Consider the following 25219-nt stretch of genomic DNA (forward strand, 5'->3'; position numbering starts at 1 on the left):
CCCTTTTTTTTGTTTTGTTTTATTTTATTGTCTGACCAAATGGCAAAGAACTCGTCATAATTTTCTCAGCATTCTTGAATGGTATCTTCAGCAAACTGGACACAATAGCCTGTGGTTTTGTTTTCAGATGTAGAATCAATTGCATTAAGTAGGAATATTTTTCAAACAGATACTTCTGAATGAAACAGATGATGCACTCCATGAAAGCCTGGAATATGGATTTAAGTTATTACCATGCCTTTATGACTAATCCCATGAAAAAAGTCACACATGATCCTTTGTGTTCTGCTCTTCCACTGAAATGGCATTTTATGCAGTGGCACATCTGATCTAGAAAATAATAAGTAAATTAAATTTTCTTCACTTTTTTGAGATTCTCTGTTGCTGCTGAACAATGCTAGATAACAATGGGGTTACCAGACAGCAAGTGTAAAAAATCAGGACGGCGTGGGGGGTAATAGGTGCCTATATAAGAAAAAGCCCCCAAAATCGGGACTGTCCCTATAAAATCGGGACATCTGGTCACCCTAGATAACATTTACATTTTATTTTAAAATAAAATATCTATATTTTCACCCATTCTATTATTTACTTCCTACCACTAACTTTAGGCACATTAAATCAGATAAATTCTCATTGTGATATCTGGCAATCACTAAAGTCTCTTTTGCAGTATTAATCAGTAGCTTTAATATTTACTGGTTAGACTGAGAAACAGCTATCTTCAAACACATTGAAGACTGAAAAATAAGACATTATCACATGTCCTGCCCACCCTCTTGAATGTTCACAAGTCTAGCGAACCAAGTCCCTTAAAAACATCACAACTCCCCTCATTTCTCTCTTCAATATCCTATGGCAGTTAATTTCACTCATTAACCTTGGCCATTTCTCCAAACAAATGACTCCACCTATTCTACTTTTCCTCTAGGGTTTTAAGACAGTTCTGCAGTTTTTACATGGTTTCCCAACAGACACAAGAAGAACCTTGATGTTCCTGTCATTTGTCTCTATTTTAAAAAGTTAAGTGGATTCATTCAAAGATTGAAATTAAAGTGTAATGTTTCTAGTATCTAAAAAAAACCTTTCAAATATGTTCATGTAAGTATTTGAGTGACAAGTTAAAAAAAATGGAAAAACCTAAAAATAATTTTTTTCTGGAAAGACAGTCTCCCCAAGCCCTGTGTTATTCATCAACCTGGATCTGAGGCTTCTGAGAAGTAGAATCAGTTGTCACTGTAGAAATATTTACAAGTGACCCCTTTATTTCTATATAAATGTTTAACAATGGAACTGACAGGATTGTGTTTTTAAACTCATCACAGATGCTAGCAGACACAGCACTTCCCCCCTTGCTACTACGGTGGTGAGAAACAATTTCAGCAAATGACACTCAAAAATAATAGGGTGGAAGAGCCCAGTACATGAAAGAAATATACAGTACAACTTTTACTTGTTGCAGTGGTTAAACAAATTTACATGCAAATTTAAATTAAAACAGATCACTTTTGATTATATTTCCAAATCTATTTTATACAAATGTGCTGGCCCATTAGATCTAAAAGAAGGGTTCACCTGTGGGAGATAGGAACTCAAAGAACTCTACAAGTAACACTTTGAAATTACAGTAGCTTTAATTCAAAGATCTCAATATACTTTTACAAACATGAATTAAAGCTACACAATCCCTTTATATGTAGGCATCATTAAACATAAATCTATTTCCATGCCAAAAACTGCATTCAGATAGTTGTTTTTTAATACAGTCATTAATTCGAAACATAATTGGAATGTTGTAGTTAAACAAACAATTGTTTGAAAGTCAGAAAATTTGGATTTGATGTTAAAAATAAACAATTTGAAAAATTAGAATTAATACTTCACTGATAGCTCTAAAATCATATGTCAGGTCGTCTGGAAATTCTTAAGGTTCCAATTCAAAATAGAACTCTGCCCCATTGCCTTCACTTTCCAATACGAGAACTCCACTAGCCTCAACATGAAAGAGAGACACAGTTTCACTGTTTTTCACGGTTAGATCTCAGAGCTCTTGTGCAGTTTAGTAGGGCACAACTTCTAAGCAGCTCCACAGGGAACGAGCTTCAGTCCTGTGGAGCATCTAACCTTTTCACAATAGAAGTTGCAGAGTTAGCAGTTTTGGGTTTGCCTGCCAATCTAATATGTTGTATGCAGTGTAATTGTTGCCATGTTGGTCCCAGGATATTAAAGAAACAAGATGGGTGGGGTAATATTTTGTATTACACTAAGGCTATGTCTATACTGCACACCTTTCGGTGGGACAACTGTGCCATTGTAAGGTATGCAATGTACCTGCTCTTTGTCGGCAGGAGAGAGCTCTTCTGCTGACAAAATAAAGCCAACTCCAATGTGGGGCTTTGTCGGAGGTAGAGCGTCTCTCAACAATAAAGTGCTGTCCACACTGGCACTTTTCGTCAGTAAAACTTTTGTCGGTTGGGGTGGTTTTTTTTTTTTCACACCCTGACCGACAAAACTGCAGTGTAGACATAGCCTAACTTCTGTTGGTGAGAGAGAGAAACTTTCAAGCTACACAGAGCTCTTCTTCAGGTCTGGGAAAGATACTCCGAGTACCACAGGTAAATGCAGAGTGGAACAGATGTGTTTCTCTCATGTGGCCACCAGGTTTTTCTGCAGCCATGACAGCCTCCTGGGCTGAGATGGGGGAAGGGGCAAAGCAGTGGCCCCTCTCTGCAATGCCCAGGGACTCTGGGGGAGGGCTTCAGCCCCCCCCCCCAATCTTCAACTGCAGGACTACAGGGGTGGGCTTCAGCCCCCCTCCCCTGTTTCAGCCAGAGGCTCCAGCAGCAGGTTTCACCCTCCCCCTCCACCGCTTCAGCTGCGGGACTCTGGGGGTGAGCTTTGACTCCTCCCTTGCTTCAGCTGCAGGGCTCTGGGGGTGGGTTTCAGCTGCAGGGCTCTGGGGGTGGGCTCATTTTTTAAAGCGTTGTGGCAGTTTCCTTTGAGGTTTTCAAAAGACAAGCCTGGGAGCTAAATTTCATAATTCTGCTAGACACTAAAATTCATGGACTGAATGGACACAATGGACTTAGGGCTTATTACAAATATCTGCAACCCACAACCCTCCCCTCCTTTTTGTCCTATGACTGCAGAGGTGTTAAGGGCCACTCTACCCTGAACAATCCCTTAGAATACATGCTAAACTACTTGTGTTAAACAATCTATGGCTGCTAGGTATCTGGTGTTCCACAACTCCAGTTGAAAAGGGGACCTGGCAGTGTCTGGTCAGATGTACTGGTGGGGGGGGGGGGGAAGAGGGGAGGGGAAGGGGAAGAGAGAGGCAACAGGTCATAAACCTGCACTACCCCTGCTCAGCTGGGGCCACCTCAGACCTGCATCTCCTGAGCAGGAGGCAGCAGGCGCTGACTGGAGGGAGCCCAGCTGGTGGGGGAGGGAGTTGGAGAGGATCCAGCAAGGAGGAAGGGAAAGCAGAGAATGACAGGGGGAGAAGGGAAGGAAGAGGAGCGAGCCAAGGAAGAAGCAGAGCAGGAGTTGGGGCCTTGGGGGAAGAGGCAGGGCAGCGGGTCTGGTTTGCAGGCATTAGAAAGTTGGCAATCCTAAAACAATCTGTTCCACCCTGCATTTATCTGTGGTGCTCAGAGTATCTTTTCCAGACCTGAAGAAGAGCTCTGTCTGGCTTGAAAGCTCTCTCTCTCTCTCCAACAGAAGTAAGTCAATAAAAGATATTATCTCAACCACTGTGTCTTGCTAATCTAATCATATAATCAAATAATTTCTAATTATGGGAGCTGGTATGAAGATAGGCTTTCGAGCCTGGCAGTTTGGCTCTCTCAATTATCCAAAACTCCAACTATCTGAAGGCTTCAGAATATTTAACAAGGAGAATCCCTATACCCAATTCATGTGTTCTGCTATAAATGAAATGAGCTGTACTAATTACCTCTCACCCCATCCCCACACTCCTAGTTAATTTAGGAAGTTAATTTGAGCAACCTTTACTAACAACCCAATCACTAAAAATCAGAACAATTGCTAGTTAAGCCAGTATCAACAGCCACAGCATCTTCAACTTCAACATTACCCAAACATTAGAGTACTCAAGCATAACAACAAATTCCAGAGATGTACAGCAGACACCTTTTCAATTCCACCACAGAATCACGCCACAATGCACACATCCAGTATCTCACAATTACATTGAAACGCAAAACCTTAACTCCCTTCAGACAACGATATATTTCTTATGGGCATGCATGTAGTGAAAAAGTCTGTGATGTGTTATTTGTAAATTAACAAATATGAGGTTGAGGTTAGGGCTTTGCATTTGAGTGCTTGGGGCTAGGGGAAGCAGGGCTGTATGAGGAAGGTCACAGAGGGGGGATGAGAGTTGTCCAGAGGCATTCATGGCTTGGTGTGGGCTGTGTGTGTATTGTATTAGAGAAACAGGAGTGAGCCCATGGAGAAAGCAGGGTGCATGTGATGGGGAGGATGTAGAAAATATTTTGGGAAGTCATAGGGGGAGTAGGAATAAATAGGGGAGGTTCAGAGGGAGAGTGGATGTGTGTGACACAGACCATCTCATGGAAGAAACTGTGGAGTTTCTGCTGAGGGAGGAAATATGCCAGGGGAGAAAAAGCTGGAGAGAAGCTGCACTCCAACAAGCTTCCTATGATTCACCAGAGGATCACTCTTTTCCCTAAAGCTCCTCTCCAGACTCATTTCTTCCCTTCTTAGGTGAGCACAAAGCTGTGTGAAGGAAAATGGATTAGGAAGCAGAGATGAAAGATAAGGTATAGAGATTGGCAGGGATGGGGAACAGGACCTGGCAGCAGGGGTTGAGATCAGGTGGGCACTGGGGCCAGAGTGAGACACAGATTTAATTTTGTTTTTGGGGGAAGATTCCTTGTTCCCTCCTCTTGCAATCAGGCAAATTTGCAACCACTCAAATGCCAACATCCACCACTGTTCCCAACAAATGAGGAATAAACACATTAACTGGATGTTTCTGCAAAGATGACAGGCAGCAAAACAGGTAGCTTTGACACTTACATTGTCATAACTATATTTCAGACTTAACACTCCTCAAAATAGATGGCAATTCGTTCCCTTGGGCTATTGTTTCAGATTACCAGCACACTCTTGTGGACACCACATTAGTTACATTCAGAAGATTGTCTTTTGGTTGCAATGGAATAGACGTTTAATTTTTTAAATATTTAAGCTACCAGTGAGAAGCTAAATTCTGTAACAAGACATGGATCCAGAGGCCAATTCCACAATGGTAAATATGGGACGACCTTGAGTGTTTTAATGATTTCTCCAAGAACTATTGTATCCTTGAACACTTAAAACTGAGATAAAACCAAGACCAAAATCAGAATTGCTGCTGTAATTTGTAATACATTCTTAAACAAACCAAAAAAATCTTCCAATCCAGCAATGTCCGACTTCTTATCCAAAATTGATTCACCAGTCTTTTAGTTCTGATGGCATTGAATAAACATCCTGAAATATAAATTATAATTTGTGACATGAACAACCATTACCAGAACTCATAATGGCACATTTCTATAATTATCAATGTATAGTGCTTTAAAAGCAAAGGATACTGCTTAGTCCAAGTTTTACAATAAATTATCAGATGTATTATGTATGCAAACTCATAAGCTAACAGCTAGAGAAACTAAGTGTTAATGGCAAAGTTAGAAATACCAAACTACTAGCATTGTCCCAATGTCTTCTTATTGACAATATTACATTGCACAACAATAGTGTACCCAGACAACCTATAAGAAATTGAATACACTGTCACAGTCTATGTATCAATTCATATAAAATACTACAAATTGATAGGTAATTGCAATTGTTATTCTATAATAAAAAGTTACAATTTATTTTAAAAAATACAGCCAAAATAGAATTTACAATTTTAGTCAGGTTTCAAGACATTTACAGTAGCTTTTATACAACAGCAAGACAATCACTGCGACATTCTGATGCTTATATTAAAACTGAACTACCAGTAAGATGTAGATGTGGGATGGAATGAGCAAACAAATGACTTTCAGAGACACTGAAGAGAGGGGACACAGAACAAATGTACTAAGAGGAGAGGATTGGTTTGTAATGCAGTTGACATTACAATGAAGTTCTTTTGAAACTATTCAAAATGTAACTATAAGCTGTACCAGGAAATATACCAGTAAGAAACATAATCTAGCACACTGTACAATAAATATTTTTAAGAAAAAATTATTTTGAACTACTCAGTTCATTATTTAGAACAGTGCTCCCATCTTTAATTGAAATGTACAAAACTATTCACTTTTCCATTCAAACTGTTTATACTAAAAATCAATTTTTTCCTTAAATCAAAAGTTATAAACCTGTTGCAAATAATTTTATCCTTCAACTGGCAAAGAGGCCATTCTTTATTGTCTGGTAAAGACCATAGGTTGACAAGTCTTGACTAGATGCAAACTAGTTAGATTGGCGAAGACTGAATGCTGAAAATAAATAAAGTAGGTGTTGTAGGGGACATCCCCCAAAAACTTGTCAAGCTAGAGAATTTTTAAAAATACCTTTAATGCCCATGATGTAGTAATTTTCAGAGTTTAATTTTCAGTAGTAGGTCAACTGATGTTACCAGACTGTAACGAAATAGGAAAGAAATTGGCCAGCCTTCTATCCAACATCAACATAGCTCAGAAAAATTTAACTGACGACAGCAGAAGCTATTCAACAGAATGAATCCGAAAACAATCAGAATGGCAATGATGTGAGAATCTGTGGACACTGTTGATCAGAAAAATGTGTCTGTTTAGACAAAAAAGTTATGGGCTTGAGCTGAAACTCATTAAAGCTGGTACATTTATCTGAGCAGCAGTAAACTTCAAAGCAAGCTTCACTCCTTAAAAAAGCCCATAAGACACCAAAGTGCAATAATAACTGCAACAGTTAAAATAAATGCTGGTAAATGAACAAAATGAATATAAAAATAAAAATCCCTTTATTCAGTTATCTGTTTTATTGTTTAAGATTACCCCTACTAAGAAAACTCAGCTCCTGATCAGAAGCATGAATTTATATTACAAGAAGTGAAAAGATTTATTCAAACCTTGGGGAAGGGAGAGAATGTGGTGAAGAGAACAGAAGAACCTGCATTATAGGGCCTCAGGTCATGATAAATAGAAGAATGATGGCCCACCAGGCACAGAACAACGTGTACTCTAGGCTCAATCAGTACTAGAAACTTATTTAGTTAGAAAAATACAACAGAAATCTGATATAGTAATAAACTATTTTGGAAAATAGTTTATTCTTAGTCAGTTTCCCACTGTATAATACAAATAGCTAGTATCTGCCAATACACAACACTAGAACATATTAAACTCTTGACATCCAGAATAGCATCAATCTTATTGCCAATAATGGAGGTGGACTATGATCTGCTGCATCGAGGTATCAACAGAATATTAAAAAAAATCTGCGTGCTTTCTATTATTTCCCTGCCCTTTTCATGGTACCAACTGCTTCATAAAACAAGAACTTCAGCTCTTTTCAAAGTAGCTGAAAGAAAAATGAAGTTGATTACAAAGGTCTCACTTCAATTGAAATATTTTTACCTTTTTACGATTTCTGACCATCATGTTCCATTGTATCAGTGAGAATGAATTATAGCAAAACACTGAAAACACAACTCAGAGAAGAAGGTTAATTTATTTTTTTCTAAAATTAAGTAGTGACACCTTAATTCAGTCAACACTCTTCTTCACCAGGCTGGATTTTCCTATTCGTTTTGGACTTCATAAACAAAATTCCAGGTTCATCTATCTACAAAAATACAGTGGATAATTTTTGATTTTCATTAAATGCCAGATAATTTACAAGTCCTTGAAAACCAGATGAAAAAAGGAAGTCATCCTGTATCCCTCAAGACACTCTGCAGCATTTCACAAATGTACTGGAAAGGAGGAATTTTAGCCTTCTTTAAATTTTTAAAAGTTGCTGGGGAAGGCTTCTTGCCATCTCTTGGAGACAGTATGCCATGACTGCCATGGTGATGTACATTTACGTCACCACGGCATAGAATCCTTGTTTTCCACCTTTATACAGAATGACCAATAATTTGAGAGTTGTAGTCTGCTGTCTCCATTCTTAGGATATATGGGATGATGCTGTCAATCTGAACATTTCCAATCAGTCCTGCAAAGAACAACTCTTCTGTGATGGTGGCACTCATCAGTCTGAGGGCAGGCAATCGGAGAAGAAGCCTAGATAGCCTGAAAAACAGGTTTGGCAAAAGAGAATGATAGTTTAGTAGGCAAAGTGAGGCTTCCTTTTGATGTTATCCAGTTATCAATAAGAAAAAAAAATTACAAAAGGATTACACTTTTGGTCATGGTTCAATAAAAGCTCAACTCTTAGGAGGTCTAGAATTAAGCTTTTGTAGGTATGGAGGACAGATCAAGTTTTAAATTAATCCATTTATAATACATTAATATTTAATTTATAACCAGTCATATCTTTGACATTAGCGCAAACAGATATTAATAGGCATTTCAATATATGTAGCTTGCACAACCTGCTAAGGCCTGCAGCAGGCAAAAAAACCCAAACAAATGGAAGACCTGGCTTCAAAGAGTCAGGTAAGTACAATTTACAAAAATTAAATACATTTTCATAAAGTTTAACTTTTATTTTGAAAATTATTGGACGTAACAATAAAGTCATACACATATAGTGACTAAGAGTGGGACTAAGGTTTTTCAACACTTTTCACTTAATTGATTCTCACATTTCTTAAAATGAAATACTTCTCAAATCAAAGTAACTGAAGCTCTGAAGAAAATAAACGAAAGAAAAATCAAGCATGTGATATATATACACCGCTACCTCGATATAACGCGACCCGATATAACACGAATTTGGATAGAACGCGGTAAAGCAGTGCTCCGGGGGGGCAGGGCTGCGCACTCCGGTGGATCAAAGCAAGTTCAATATAACGCAATTTCACCTATAACGCGGTAAGATTTTTTGGCTCCCGAGGACAGCGTTATATCGAGGTAGAGGTGTAATTTACATACCTGTAGGTATCATCTGGATATGCTTTTGTTACATAATCTTGGAACTCCATGTAAGCCTTTTCTTGAAACTTTTCAATCTGTATCACATTTTCTAGACCTGGGTGATCTGAAACACACTTTATATGGTTATACCTGCTCTGGATAAGATGCACAAAACAAAAACAACAAAGCCCAGCTGGAGCAACCATCCAATTAATTACTTTGCTACTGTAGCAACTTCTGGGTGTTTTCTGCCAATTTTGATGCTGGGCACCTCCCCTTATTTGGATTCTTTTCTTAGATGACAGAGATCTATTTCATTTAAGTTGCTCAGATGAATATATTAAACTGCTCTAGTAGTCCAAGCAAATGCAGTTCTCACCACGTGTATAACTATTTACATAATCTCATTCACATTTGATCTTGACTCCAGTTACTGTGTTGCAACCGAACATAGCAGCATTATTCTGATGTTGACAGTTCATTGGAGGGTTGTGTGCTTAAACATTACAGGGAGTCTAGCTGCCATTCCAGACTCCATTTTCTTTACTTTATTTCTTCTCTGAAACTGCTGGAGCTAATTGCCCCCCAGTCCCTCTCCCCCTTCTGCAGACCAATTCCTCCCAGCCCATTGTCTGCTCCCCACACTGGTTCAGCTCTGCACACTTGAAGGGTGGCCAGTTCCCCCCGAACCTGAGTCAGTGCTGATGCCTTGTCCGGTGAGCTTGGCATGCTGTGCGCTTTCTGCGTCCCTTGCCCTGTGCCTGCGATTCATCTGCAGCTACCTCCTGCCTCCGAGGTCAGTGCAGCACAGCTGCATGCCCCGCTCCTGTCAGCCGCTGTTGCCTCACTTTCCTGTGCATGCTGTGGAGTGAGGTGACAGCAGCCAGCACAAGTAGGGCACACAGCCACCACTGCACCAACCCCACAGGCAGGAAGAGGTGATCGGAGATGACCTGAGCCAACCCAGAGAGCATCAGGTTGTTTTTATACCCAGTCTGAACCCGACACTTGTAATCAGGTGCCATCAGGTTCGGATTGGGTTGGAAGGTGCTACAATTCCCTCAAACCCAATATTTCATAGATCAATGGTATAAACATCCTTTCCTGTCTAATAATCCCTCAATTTCTTAACTCCATAAGCCATCTATAAAGCATGGTTCCAAAGTAAAGAGCAGAAGGGAAGGTCAAGTGTGATTGCGTAGAGGAAATGTGTTTTGAGAACACGAGTTACTGCTGGAAGTAACTTCTTTTTTCTCCTTCATGACATTACTTTCAGAGCCCAACTATAGGAGGTTAGCTAGTAATGATATCCCTAAAAAGGCAGGCTGAGGCACTCTGCTAGTTCAACAATGACTAAAGCACTGCCCTGCTGATACTAACGTGTATTCTTGATACCATGTGGAAAGAAAAGCCATTTGTGAACATATGAATTGAACTCCATGTAGCAGCCATACAGATTTCAGATAGGGGCATATTGTAATACATTCCCACTGAAGCTGCCATCCCACTAGGTCAGTTAGCCTTGAGACACTGAAGGCACAAACATCAGCTAGTTCATAACTTGACTGGTTGAACATTCCTTTCCAGTTAGAAAAGACTTCCAGGGATACTTCTGAATACACAAGTGTGAGGAGAAAGTAACTGGAAACACACAGGAAACTAGGTCAAGCCTTTGACATTTGAGCAAACTTTTAAAACCTGTTCCACTTTACAGTGTAAAGCTTCCTAGTGAAATGTTTTTCTAGACTCCCACTGCCTTGATCTCTTCAGACAAGGACAAAACATCCTGTCCTAAAACCTAGCAGTCATGCTGTCAAGTAAAGGCGGCTGAGGCATCTTTGCATCACCTTGTTGCTGTGTTGGAGCAAGATATATCAACACAGGGAGAGTGAATGAATAATTTTTGGATAGAGAAGCAAGTCTACCACAAGGCATAAACTATCCCTCTGTAAGACTAGGCTCTTATGAGCCAGTTGTGCCCATAGGAAGACTTCTGATGAGTCAGATGAGTTGCAGATACCATCAAGCACTTGGTGAATACCATGGGGGCAATTGCTGAACCTCTTACAAAACTGAGGTACTTCTTGTGGTTATCTGAATGTAAAAGCAAGCATATTAAATATCAAGGGCACAAATCAGCCTTGAAGTTCTTGAGCAAGGATTATGCTCCCTTGAGAAAACAGATAATTTTACTGTCCTTCAGTATCTGTTCAATATAAGGAGCTCAAAATAGGGTAGGCCTTTACTTTTGGAACTTCTTTCTGGTACCTTTCTTCCAGTGTGCCTTCCACTTCCAATATGTCCTTTTCTCCCACTAGTTTTTCATGAGAGGGATTAAAAAAAAAAAAAGGAAATAGAAGGTAGACCAAGTTTTGTCACGCTATGAATTTCAAGGAGTACCCCCCCTTTCAATGATCTTTAGGACTCAGCTACATGAAGAAATGGCCTGTCATGCCTGTAAATATTGGAACAAAGAATCCTAAAAGACTGGGGTAGAAGAGGAAGAAGGAGGAGGACTTGGGTCCCCTGAAACTCACCCAGGGCTCTCTGGCACATCCTCAAACTTGCTGCTTACATGCAGCGCCACCAGTAGATGAAACTTCTGAGGCAGAAAAGAACACCTTTTCTCTCTTCTGAAAACAAAAGGGCTTCCCAGATTGTCTCTGTGTTTGCTGGTACCACCATTCCTGAGCCCGAAATATCTCTTCAACATGACAGCCATAGCCGAAGACCTGGCTGTAGTGTCCATGATATCAAATGAAGCCTCGAGAGAATTTTTGGACAACTAGCCTTTCTGGTATAAGACCAGAAATTCCTTGGTTTGGGGAACATACTGGGTCCAAGTAACAGCTCTGGACTAGAACAAAACATCTTATCTGGCCATAACTCTAGTAATTTGGTCTCTCTGTGCCCATGTTTTGATGACACTGTCCCAGCTCTAGATTTGTCATTTACAGCAGAATTCACAACTGGCCCAGAGTAAAATATTGGAAAAATAATTGACACCCACACTGGTAACCTGGTATAAGGAATCTGGCTTCCTTGAGGCAGAAGCAGCAGAGGAAGAGTGATTCCAGACCTCTTTAACCAGCTCATTGACAAGGAGGACTGTTTTTTTCTCTTTGTACTCCAGGATTTCAAAAAATTTATGTGGCTTGTTAGACAAAACTACCAGTGGAATACCGATATCACAGCCATTCTACCCACCAAATCCTGAAAGGCCTTGGCATAACTTACAGAAGAGGAATTCCTAGGACTGCCTCACCAGTTCCTGCTCCTCAGAGAGAATGCATCTGATTTCAAATCAGGTACAACTACCGCTCTTGAAGATTTAAAGTAGAGGAATCCCAGGGACCTCTGAAGAGGCCGTCACCTTCTTTGTAGGAGAAGGCTTCCTTTGGGGGGGTAAGGGGACGGGAAGATGTTGGTCTTCCATCATCTCATCACAGAGGCCACTTAAGGAGGAAGGGAACCACAGGACCAAAAGCCCCAAGGTACCCAGTACATGTATGGAGGACAACTGGGTAAAATTTTAATTTTGGAACTGTCCAGGCTGACAACTGAGGTTCCAAAAGTTTTCCTGTACCTAAACCAAGTTCCCTTTGAGGTGGAGCTGCAGCAGACTGGGAAAGTACCTGATCTTCTCAGTTCCAGGAAATCTACAGCACCAATCTTGGAAAAGGGAGGAACCATGGATCCAACGATGGCTCCTCCATATGACAACCTGGAGCAGATTCATTGTGGGATAACTTGCCAGAGCATCTCTTTCTCTCACAGTACAGCTTTTTAGAATGATCAGTGCCAGAAGATGTGCCTTCTTTGGCTCCATCTGAAGAATTCAGGTCTTTAGCTGGGGGAATGTGCTTCATCAGCCTGGGATTTTGTGGTAGGCATTAGCACTAAGGAAGGCTTATTGTCCATATTACTTGTGCCTGGGAAGACTTTAGGGGAAGGTCTATCAGACTCTTGCATTACCAAAGCCTCTTGCAGCAGCAGATTCTAGAGTACAATCTTATGGTACTTTGGGACCTTTTCATGCCTATCTGAAGTACAGAACTTTGTGAGATAAGAGGAATCTCTTTTAAATCCCATTCTTTTAGATGGGCCTCCCATTGTAAGTAAGGCCGAAGGAGATCTAATATATATTAAAAAAAAAAAAAAAAGACAAGTGAAAAAAACCCTTAAGCCTAATCTGACAATGCAACTATTTACAACTAGATTTGCATGTATAAGATTAGAGAAAAGGAAGAGTTTGGCTCTGTCACTGCTCCAGGTGGCAGACTGTGGAATTTGAAGGAGGAGGATATTTATACGTGCGGTCTGTGGAACGTTGGGCTTGAGGAAACTGAGTGCATCCCATAACTGCCATCTGCTGTCTGAAAAGCTTCCATGATTAGGCATGTGACTTCTACACTGGGGCTCTGTATAGGTAATGTCATGAAGAACGTAGAGGCACAGTATGATGATTGGTGTGGAGAGGAGGTAGTGGGGGGGCCTTCCTGTTTATTACCTCCAGTTCCTGTGTGTTTCCTGGTTCCTGAACTCAGTGTTCCAGTTCCTGTTTGTTTGTGTGTGTATGTAGTGTTGGGTGTGATAGGCTGAAGACAATGGAAAAACCTTAACATGAAAATAGGATGTTTTCCAGTCTGAGTGATGAATGCTTAAATATAATGAATTCCTGGTGTTTAAATAATATATAATGAGGTACTGTATGACAGATATAACCACTGTATTTTTACTGTTGCCTTTATTGTCTACATTCATAGATACGGCATAGTAAAGGCTACACAGCAGCTGCCTTCTATTCCTCAAGACTCACAATCTATTGAAATAAAACAAAGCCTTCACTATTACCAAAACAGTATGCAAATTACGATGCTATTAGCATAGATGCTAAAATTATGATACTACTGACAGAGGGGATTTAGTGACTTTTTAAAATTCACCTCTGTTGGACATCAGCTTCAGAAAAGGTAGAGCAATGAGAAGACATACTTGTTATTGTTGCTTTTAGAACATGTATGAGAAAAATGAGCAGACTGCAGACTTGCTCAGCAAATATCAGAGTAAAAAACTGCTCTAAATACAGAAAAACACCTGGCAGATCATGTTTCCATATAGCAATTTTTGTTGTTTTCCTTTTTATTATAAATCTCTGGATCTGTAAACGATGGATGAAAATCCTGGGTTCAAGAGACAGTATCTTGGTGTAAATCAAATTACACACAAATGACTACATTAAAAGAATGTTAAAGTAGCAAAGTCAAGCACTCAAAAGTTAGGAAAAGCCAGAATTAAGGTTAATTTGGCCCCCTTCTGTGTATCTAGTATGATACAATGTTTAATTACCTGATCAAACATTATTTCCACAGGACCTCTGCCTCAAACAGTGAATATGATAGCAACTCAATATTTTATTTCATCCTCATTTTTCAATGTGTGCCACTTCCTCTCCTCCCCCCCTTACTTACTGCACACTATTCAAACCCTGGCTCTGAATACACAATTACTTATTTCTTCATGAAGTTTTCTATGTTGCTAATCACTATATTATCTGAGTATTTCACAAACATTAATTTAATTTAATTTAATTTAATTTCACAGCCTCCCTGCGAGATGAGGGAGTGGTGTTACCCCCTATTTTACACATGGGGTACTGAGGAACAGAATGATTAAGGTCAGAAGTATCCACTAATTTTGAATGCCCATTTACGTATCTAGGATCTGATTTGTCAAAGCATTATATAGCAGTTTATACATTCAAAGAACACCTTCTGTTGTCTTCTGAGAGTGATCAGTACTTCCACAAATCAGGCCCTATGGTCTCATTTTGGGCCTCCAGAAAATAAGGAACACACAATTAGTGACAAACTGTGAAAAGTTTGGTCTAAATGACTTGTCTACCACCACACTGGAACTCCGACAGAGGCAGGGATAGAATCCCATTCTCTAGGACAGCATTCAACATCCTTAACCATGAAACTATCCTTTCTCTTCCTGCTATCCCCTGCCTCATTCACTACATCAATTCCAACTTCCACAACAAATGGAGTCCTACAGACAACAGTATCCTTTACTACACAACACTGAATCATCCCCAGAGCAGGTCCACCCTGTGCACTGAATGCAGCAGGTGTCCTGTGGAAAAAATAGTATGTGATCATATAATTAGACTGTATCATAATACATATGCACAAGGCAGCTAAATCAAGGTTGCACAGGCAACCATGATTCTCGCATTTTCTAGCTTTTGTATGCTTGACTTTGCAACCTTAAAACATTCTTTTAATACACACCCCTCTCTCCTCACCCTCACTCCCAAGCTCCTCATCTGATCTCTGTGTCACCCAATCCTGTCTCGGTCTCCCTCCCTCAAAGGCTTTTTGTCCCAATCTCCTAGTCCTGCCTGCCCCCTCACCTACTTATCTGATGTCACCCCCCAACTGCCAAACTGGCTCCTAAGTCTTCCTTCCTTCCTTCCAGTCTCTCCCCCTTCCAACTGATTCTCAAGGAGCAGAATTAGAGAACATGATGGTAAAAACCATTGGTCAATCTGCCTTATCATTTCTAGCGTTGCTAGCAATGGCTGAGGTGCACTGGTGCTACAGCAACTTTGGGAGAAATGCCTAAAATTCTCAGTGAAGATGGAACCTTTGGTAGACTGGGAGAAGGAGAACTTTTAGATTTTAAATTAGCACCTAATTAAAATAAAATCAGGTTCACACATTTGTTGCAGCTATAGAACTAAAATGTCAGAAATGCATGAACTTGCATACAAAATTACTCTCTCCCACACCTTAACTGAAAGCTTGAATTTTGGAAAATACAATAACTTTTAAATACACTGTAAATACTCAGATCTCAATTGTCACAGAAAAGAACAAAATTTTAAGTTAAAAATAATTACATACCAGGACTGAAGAGGACGATTGCTTTCAGATAAGCATATTCATACCCATCTAGGCAAAGCTTAACCATACTGTTACAGAACTCTTGCAGTTTGAAGATATGCTCCATCACTAGTTTTCCTCTATCTGTAGACAGCTTATCTAGAGTAGTACAAAAAATTGCAGAATGGATTTTTCTGGATAAATTTACTCCTGATTCTAAACGATTCATACAGCTGGTAATATGAATCCATATTCTTCTTCTGAAGGAAAAAACTACAGGCCAATGTATATTATATTAATTATATTATATTATATTATATAAACACACTTCATGATTTGTCTGATAATCCTACTAAGGAGTCCAATGAACAGAGGTGGACTGGCACCTGAAATATTAATCACCAGAAGGGGGAAGAAGATTACATACTAGTAAATGGAATTCCCTGAATGTATTACACCCCTGCAGATGTACTCCATAAGAGTCATGTACCATGCTCACTCATCACAGAAGCGTTAGCAGCACCAAATCTATTAAAGAGCACATCTTCCATTTTAGGATCCAAATGTTCTAGAATCAAAGTCTGTAAAAGGATCCACCCCATGCCTGTCTTAGCTGTATTCCTAAACTATCATTTTAAATACATGACTGCACTGGGAAAGGTTTTTTGGATAGTAGCATGATTACTTTCCCCTTTTAAAAAGTGAGATGAGTCAATTTTTAGGAATCCAAACCAAGTGGCTAGGTGAAGACATACAAAACATTCAAGATCTGGATAGAAAAATCTTGCCCGATTTAGGGGTATGAGAGCTAACACTACTAGAAGGAATACACCTCTGCCCCGATATAACACTGTCCTCGGGAGCCAAAAAATCTTACCGCGTTATAGGTGAAACCATGTTATATTGAATTTGATCCACTGGAGCGCACAGCGCCGCCCCCCACAGAGCGCTGCTTTACTGCGTTATATCCGAATTTGTGTTATATTGGGTCGCGTTATATCTGGGTAGAGGTGTATAAGGAATTCTCTGGAGAGGTCTATGAGTTTAATACCACAAGAGCCTGGCCCATGCTAGAACAATTAAAGTAACTTGAGCCCCAATCTAACTATTATAACTGTAAAACAATTAAAGCAAATCTATTTCATTTTAGACATATAGAAAAATCATAGAATGGCGATGAAGAACAAAGTATCAAAGACTGAGATGCTATGTGTATCTCACAAGCAATTACAGTCCTGTTAATTTTTTTTTTTTTTTTAGTAGAGTTGAAAAACAAATACCATGGAACAAGATGTTTCAATATAAGGGGCTTATACCTGATACCTCTGAGGGTACATCTACACTACAAACCCACCATGTAATTACTGCAGTGGTGCAGGTCCACACTACCCTCCTTGGGTCAGTGGTGCACATCCTCACCTGGAGCGCTTCCATTGACCTACGAGGGGCAGTGTGGGGAGCTCAGAGCCCGGTCTCTCAGCTTTGCTGGCGGCTCCCTGCCATGAGCCTGACTGAGCCACAGGCTCCCTGCGGGAAGCCCCGTCCTTGCTCCCCGTTCCCTGTCAGGAGCGGGAGGAAGTCGCCTGGAGCGTCTTGTCCCTCCCTGTCCCATTCCCCACCAGTAGCAGGGGAAAGCCGTCCAGGACTTCTTGCCATCGGGGAGTGGAGTCCAGCTGCCCTGGTTTCTCAGCCCCTCCCCCCCCCACCGCGCCACACACACCTGGAGCTGGGCAACCTTGTCAATTTCACGGCTCACCTGGGCTTCTCACCCCAGATCCTAGCTGGGAGTACGGTCCAGCCGCCCAGCTCTCTAGGGCAGCAGGTGCTTTCTTGTCAATTTCACAGCTTCTGCCCTGAAACTGACAAGAACGCCGATGTAAGGGATGCAGTGTCTACACAGATACTGCATGGCCCAAACTACACCGACATAAGCCTTACACCTCTCATGGAGGTAGAGTTGTTATGCTGCTGTAGTAGAGCACCTACATTGGTGGGAGGAAGGCTGCAGTGTAGACATTGACATAATTAGACCAACATAAGCTGCCTTATGTTGACTTAACTGTGTAGTACAGACCAGCCCTGAGGGATATAAGATTTTTGCAGGTAAAGCAAAGATCTCTTTTAAAGAATTTTTTTGGGGGGAAGTTTTTCAAAAATTGGTGCCTAAATTTGATTTTCTGAGTAAATACCCTGAGGCTTGGTCTACACTAAACCCCCAAATCGAACTAAGGTACGCAACTTCAGCTACGTGAATAACATAGCTGAAGTTTGAAGTACCTTAGTTCGAACTTACCTCGGTCCACACGCGGCAGGCAGGCTCCCCCGTCGACTCCGCGGTACTCCTCTCGCCGAGCTGGAGTACCGCAGTGGACGGCAAGCACTTCCGGGTTCGACTTATCGCGTCCAGACAAGACGCGATAAGTCGAACCCAGAAGTTCGATTGCCAGCCGCCGAACTAGCGGCTGGGTATAGACGTACCCTGATTTTCAAAATTCGTGAGTATCTAGCAGCTTCCCCTGAAATCAATGAAGGCCACTGGATGCACAGTAATTTTTAGAGTCAGGCCTCTCGTTTAGGACCCTAACCGTAGCCACTAATTTTTGAAAACTCTAGCCTTAAGAATTTCACTTTTTTCTGCTGTAATCTTCCATGGAGCAAGATGAAGGGGATGTGCTTTGCTTCATTCCAGAGACCTCCACTCATTAAATAATTCAGTCAACTCAGGTGTCACTTTCTTTACCTTATTCTTTTGTTGTTGTTACTGCAACTCACCTAAAGGCCTAAGGTCACCTCCAACCTCCCAGAACAAGAAAAGAAAGACTGAAATTGGTGGGTTCTTAATAACTGCTATTCTTCTCATAGAGTCTAAAGTAGCTCCTATAAGTGTTAGGACCTGTCTGTCTCATCACAGATCTTTCCATACTGACAGAGACCCAGTCAAGCAGCTGTTTTCAGCGCTTGAAGCGCCTTCTGAAAAGACTGCACCAGTCACCCTTGTATGTGTATAGCTTCAAACAGAGATGAAACCATACAAAAAAAAAAAAAGAGAATTGTAGGGAAATCCTCCACCGTTGCTCTAGCACAGTGCAGCCCCACTAGTGCTAGTAACTGTGGGGGCACTGATGTAGATTGGCCACTGGCATTTTTACCACTGTGTCCAAGCAATGGAAGGTATTTTCCTTAAATTCTCAATGTAGACAATGCCTCGGTGAATGGTGAGTTTGCTGGACTGGGTCTGTTGCCACTCTAGACACACATTACAAGACCTATGAGGTGAGCTATCATAGGGTTAATCCCACACAACAGGTGAAGTCCAAGAAACAAACAATTTTTCTTCAAAGACTCAGTATCAGATAGGAGTAAGATGAGGTGGTGACATGGCTGTGAAAGTTGTTGGGATTTGCACATTAAACCTGCAACATTAAATCAGCTAGGATCAGCTGAATAGTTCATAACTGCAAGAGGTTTGAAAAGAAACAGGAACCTCCAAATCTCTTGACTGGGATGGGGGAAACCAGATCCAGGTAAGAACTGGGTCAAGCAAAAAAAGTGTAGCACTCAGTATGAACGAGATGGCGTAAAAAAAAGTTACTCTTATAGGATTACAAGGGATGAGAGGGGGTGGCACCAGGGTAGAAATCACTGGAATATGAGATTTCTGTACTGACAATGAGTAACTATGCTGTAGTAGTTGTCCTGGGAAACCTAGAGGTTTTGGAAGCTGAACCGGGGCGGGGGACACAGTTTTCAGAACATTGCAAAACATGATTGCTGATTGTGGTATCCAGGAGACAGATAAGGCTTTTTGTATTGCAAAGAAGGATTTATCTTATCTTGGGCAAGGGCAGAAGTGACTTAAAATGTGGGGAAAGGAGTGTTTTGAATTTCTCATTTTCCACTCCCAGTAAACCAGGACTGCAACTAGCAGTCTCATTGCACACCACCCCAAAATCTACTAATGTGCACCAAAATGACAATTAGCTTGATATTTCTGCTAAAAGTATCAGCAGTTAGATAATTATCACAGAATCATAGAGCAGAATCATAGAAATGTAAGATTGGAAGGGACCTCAATAAGTCTTCTAATCCAGTCTCCACCTTGAGACAGGACTAGGTATTATCTAGACCAGTGTTTCTAAACCTTTTTGATACCATGGACCAGCTTTCTGGCTTCCTAAACTGTGTCAGGGAAATCTCAGGGACCGGCACCGGTCCATGGACCTATCGTTGAGAAACACTGATCTAAACCATCCCCAACCTGTTCTTAAAGACTTCTACAAACCTCCCTAGGTAATTTGCCCCAGTGATTAACTACCCTTACAATTAGGAAGCTTTTTCTAATGTCTAACCTAAATCTTCCTGGCTGCAACTTAAGCCCATTATTTCTTGTCCTGTCTTCAGTGGTTAAGGAGAACAATTTATCAGCCTCCTCTTTATACCAACCTTTTATATACTCGAAAACTGTTATCATGTCCCTCACTCAGTCTTCTTTTCTCCAAGCTAAACAAACCCATTTAAAAAAAAAAAATCTTTCTTCATAGGTTATGTTTTCTACACCTTTAATCATTTTTGGTGCTCCCCTTCAGATTTTCTCCACTGACTTTATATTGTCAGGCTGTAGTGTTACCACCCGGAATGAAGGACGGCAGTCCACATTTATCTTTGAGCTTCTATCTTTGGCCTTCTGCATCCTCTGGCAGCTATCAGTTTGCATCTAGTTCACATTCAGAAGCATTTTCCGCCCCCCTCACTAGCACAAGGATTGTTGTTTTTTGGAGGATGTGTGTGTTAAAACAAATTCTCAGGTACAATTATGTGGCAGTTATGAATAGAGCCCTGACTAGCATAGCTCTATGGATCATGAGTTATGTCATGATACCTACAATGGGAATCTACAGACCCAATTCATGAAGGAGAAAAGAATATTGTAACCTTTCCCTTCTCCATAATACATTTCAGTCAAATTCAAGTACATTTTAAAGTTAGGACTGAAAAGAAGCAGCTGAAGAAAAAATACTTAAGTCTCCAGGAACATGGAGAATCAAATTAATATGCTAAAAGTTTCTTACACTATAAACTGCTTCTAGTTTTAGGAACATATTTTACATGATTTTCCATAATGGGACTTGTACAGTAATAGATCTTAAGGCCAGAAGGGACCATTGTGATTGTCTAATCTGAACTTCTGCATAACACAAATAATAGCATATCCATGTATTAATAATTCCTTCTTTAAATTAACAGTAGCAGTGCTTGAATTAGAGTACGTATCTGTTAGAAAAACATCCAATCTTGATTTAAAAATTTCCAGTGATGGAAAATCAACCACAACCCTTCGTAAGCTGTTCCAATGATTAATTGCCCTCACTGATAAAAACTTGCAACTTATTACTCTTTCACTTCTCAAATCATATAAGCTACACACTGCCCACTAAGTTTGTTTAGTTTGTGAAATCTTAATTCTACTAAAACTCAGAATTTAGTCTTGCTTTATACCATACAAAACAGCAAGACTTCCAACACAATTTTATAGAGACTGATGACTGAATGCAGGACGCAAGTAAATTTTGACTGCACATATTTTCCTTGAGGTTGTTCAGCATATCCTATTGAACTTTGCATTTTTAATTAGAACAATTATTTGTATATAAATTTTCTGGGAGGGAGAGAGAAAACGAAAAGGAAGGGGACACATTAAAATACAGTTTTTATTATTACTAAATGTGACTGACTTCTGTAGGTTTGCTAAAATTTTCCACATTTTTCATGGACTTTATATTATTATTTCAATAGTGGCCATTCAATTGTGTACACAATAAATTCCCATTAACAATTCACAGACAACTAGTAAACTTCTGCACAGTATAAAAATTATGCACTGACATTTAACTCATGCTGTTAATTAACTCCCCATTTACACCCTGAAAAATGGCAGGATGCATCTTACCTTGCTGTAAGCTACCATGCAGGTGATTAACAAATGCAGTTAATATAGTTGCCACATTCATCACTTGTGAACACTGTGCAAGACCAAGTGTAAAAAGTTCATTCCAGCAGGCTTTTACTAATGATATGCTGTTATCTTGCCTATTTAAAGGAACAAAAAAATCTGGTTAATGAAATTGTTTACTTGCAATTAAAGAGTGCTTCACATCTGCAGAGCACAGTACAAATAGTAACAATTAATCTAGTTTAGGCATTACTACCACTTCCAACAAATCAAAATCCAGATCAAAAATATTTTTATTTGCATGTTAGAATTAAAATTCCCAGGTTTATGTTAAAAGTGGCATTTGTATAGAAGTTGGTTTATTTTTAAAGAACTAAATATTAATAGTCTGCATCACAGAACTGTCCACCCAAATACTCTGAGAGAATTTGCTTCAATACAGAAATAAAACACCCTCCAATTGCACACCAACTGAGTAGTTCTCAACTACCTCCCCACACAAGAACCCAGAAGGGGTATCATCAAACAACTACAATCCATACTCGATGGGGACCCCCATTCTGAAAAAGACGGTTACTCACCGTTGTAACTGTTGTTCTTCGAGATGTGTTGCTCATATCCATTCCATTAGGTGTGTGCGCGCCGCGTGCACGATCGTCGGAAGATTTTTACCCTAGCAACACCGGCGGGTCGGCTGTGGAGCCCCCTAGAGTGGCGCCTTCATGGCGCTGAATATATACCCCAGCCGACCCGGCGCCCCCTCAGTTCCTTCTTGCCGGCTACTCCGACAGTGGGGACGGGGGGCGGGTTTGGAATGGATATGAGCAACACATCTCGAAGAACAACAGTTACAACGGTGAGTAACCGTCTTTTCTTCTTCGAGTGCTTGCTCATATCCATTCCATTAGGTGACTCCAAGCCCAACTTAGGTGGTGGGGTCGGAGTGAGACATTGCTGTGTGCAAAATCGCTGATCCGAAGGCAGCATCGTCCCTGGACTGCTGCACTAGTGCATAGTGAGCTGTAAACGTGTGGACTGATGACCAAACCGCAGCTCTACAAATGTCCTGGATCGGAACTTGCGCCAGGAAAGCAGTCGAGGAAGCTTGGGCCTCGTGGAATGAGCGGTGAGATGCGGTGCTGAGACACCTGCCAGGTCATAGCAAGTCCGGATGCAAGACGTAATCCAGGAGGATAGGCGTTGTGAGGAGACCGGTGAGCCTTTCATTCGGTCGGCCACTGCAACGAAGAGTTGCGTCGTCTTTCTAAAGTGCCTTGTGCGGTCAATATAGAAGGCCAGGGCCCTGCGTACGTCCAGAGAATGCAAACGTTGATCCTGGCGAGTAGCATGTGGTTTAGGATGAAAGACCGGGAGAAATATATCCTGGTTGATATGAAATGGAGAAACCACCTTAGGGAGAAAGGCAGGATGTGGGCGGAGCTGCATTTTATCCTTATGGAAAACTGTGTAAGGGGCTCGGATGTAAGCGCCCTGAGTTCCGAAACGCGCCTTGCTGAGGTGATGGCTACGAGGAAGGCTGTCTTCCAGGATAGGTACAGAAGTGAACAGGTGGCCAGTGGCTCGAATGGAGGACCTGTGAGCTTGGAGAGAACCAGGTTGAGGTCCCACGTTGGAACGGGCTGACGTTGTTGTGGGTACATCCGGTCTAAGCCCTTGAGGAATCTAACGACCATCGGGTTAGAGAATACCGAGGACGCGAGTTCCCCTGGGTGAAAGGCCGATATAGCGGCCAGGTGAACTCTAATTGAAGATATCGCCAACCCTTGCTGTTTTAGGGAGAGGAGATATTCCAAAATGAGAGGGATAGGTGCCTGTAATGGGGACGTGGCTCGTTGTTCGCACCAACAGGAGAACCGCTTCCACTTGGCCAAGTATGTGGTCCGTGTTGAGGGCTTCCTACTGCTCAGCAGAATCTGTTGGACAGAGTGCGAGCACTGCTGCTCTGCCTGGGTGAACCATGGAGCAGCCACGCCGTGAGGTGGAGTGATTGCAGGTCGGGGTGACGCAGGCGGCCGTGGTCCTGAGAGATGAGGTCCGGGCATAATGGAAGCGGGATCGGTGTCTGAACCGAGAGCTCCAACAGCGTGGTGTACCAATGTTGTCTCGGCCACGCTGGGCGATCAGAATCACCTGTGCCTGGTCTCTGCGCAATTTGAGCAGTACCTTGTGGACCAGAGGAAACGGAGGGAAGGCATAAAACAGGTGGTCTTTCCAGGGAAGGAGAAACGCGTCCGAGAGGGAGCCCGGAGCTCGACCTTGCAGGGAGCAGAACACGTGGCACTTCCTGTTGTCTCGAGATGCAAACAGGTCTATCTGGGGAAACCCCCACTTCTGGAAAACGGAATGTATGATGTCCGGACGGATAGACCACTCGTGTGTTTGAAAGGACCTGCTGAGTCGGTCCGCCAGAGTGTTCTGGACTCCAGGGAGGAACGATGCCGTGAGATGGATTGAGTGGGCGATGCAGAAGTCCCACAGGCGAATGGCCTCTTGGCATAGCATTGACGAACGTGCTCCTCCTTGCTTGTTGATGTAAAACATGGCAGTGGTGTTGTCGATGAGAACTAACACACAACGGCCACGTAGGAGATTGAGAAATGCCTGGCACGCCAGGCGCACCGCCATCAGTTCCCGAACATTGATGTGCAGGGCTATCTGGGGTGCAGTCCACAGGCCCTGGGTATGGTGTTCGTTGAGATGGGCGCCCCAACCCAGGGATGAAGCGTCTGTGACCAGGTGCAGAGAGGGTTGTGGGGCGTGAAACGGCATCCCCTCGCAAACCACCTTGTGGTCTAGCCACCATGTGAGGGAGGTCAGGACCGAGTTCGGGACCGTGACCACCATGTTCAGGCTGTCCCGATGTGGGCGGTATCTTGATGACACCCAGGTCTGGAGTGGGCGAAGCCGAAGTCTGGCATGCCTGGTTACGTACGTGCAGGAAGCCATGTGACCCAGCAGGGTAAGGCACGACCTCACCGTGGTAGTTGGGAAGGCCTTGAGTCCTTGAATGAGGCTCGTGATGGTGCAAAAGCGATTGTCTGGCAGGATGGCTTGTGCACGTCTGGAGTCTAGAACCGCGCCGATGAATTCTATTCTCTGGGTAGGTTCTAGAGTGGATTTGTCCTTGTTGAGTAGGATACCCAACTTGTTGAATGTGTGCACTATTATGTGGACGTGATCTCGAACTTGTTCTTTGGTGCGACCGCGTACCAGCCAGTCGTCTAGGTACGGGAACACCTGTATCCCTTGCCGACGAAGGTACGCTGCCACGA

The 25219-nt window shown here is 41.8% G+C and overlaps 1 protein-coding gene across 13 annotated transcripts in view; it reads right to left on the reverse strand.

Moving 5' to 3' along the window:
- Positions 1–7718: 7718 nt before the first annotated feature.
- The window catches only part of NR2C1 (nuclear receptor subfamily 2 group C member 1), a 101329-nt gene continuing 83828 nt past the window's right edge, over positions 7719–25219 (reverse strand). For all 13 annotated transcript variants that reach the window (XM_008178738.4, XM_008178740.4, XM_042859814.2 and 10 more), the window contains 4 exons: positions 21924–22063; positions 15998–16135; positions 9105–9210; positions 7719–8300 (listed from right to left, as the gene is read on the reverse strand). In XM_008178738.4, the coding sequence (XP_008176960.1) occupies positions 8126–8300; positions 9105–9210; positions 15998–16135; positions 21924–22063 (559 nt within the window). In that variant the 3' untranslated portion in view covers positions 7719–8125. The remainder of the gene's footprint in view (positions 8301–9104; positions 9211–15997; positions 16136–21923; positions 22064–25219) is intronic.

Source organism: Chrysemys picta, chromosome 1 (genome assembly GCF_011386835.1).
Source record: "Chrysemys picta bellii isolate R12L10 chromosome 1, ASM1138683v2, whole genome shotgun sequence".
In the NCBI taxonomy this organism is placed as follows: Eukaryota; Metazoa; Chordata; order Testudines; family Emydidae; genus Chrysemys; species Chrysemys picta.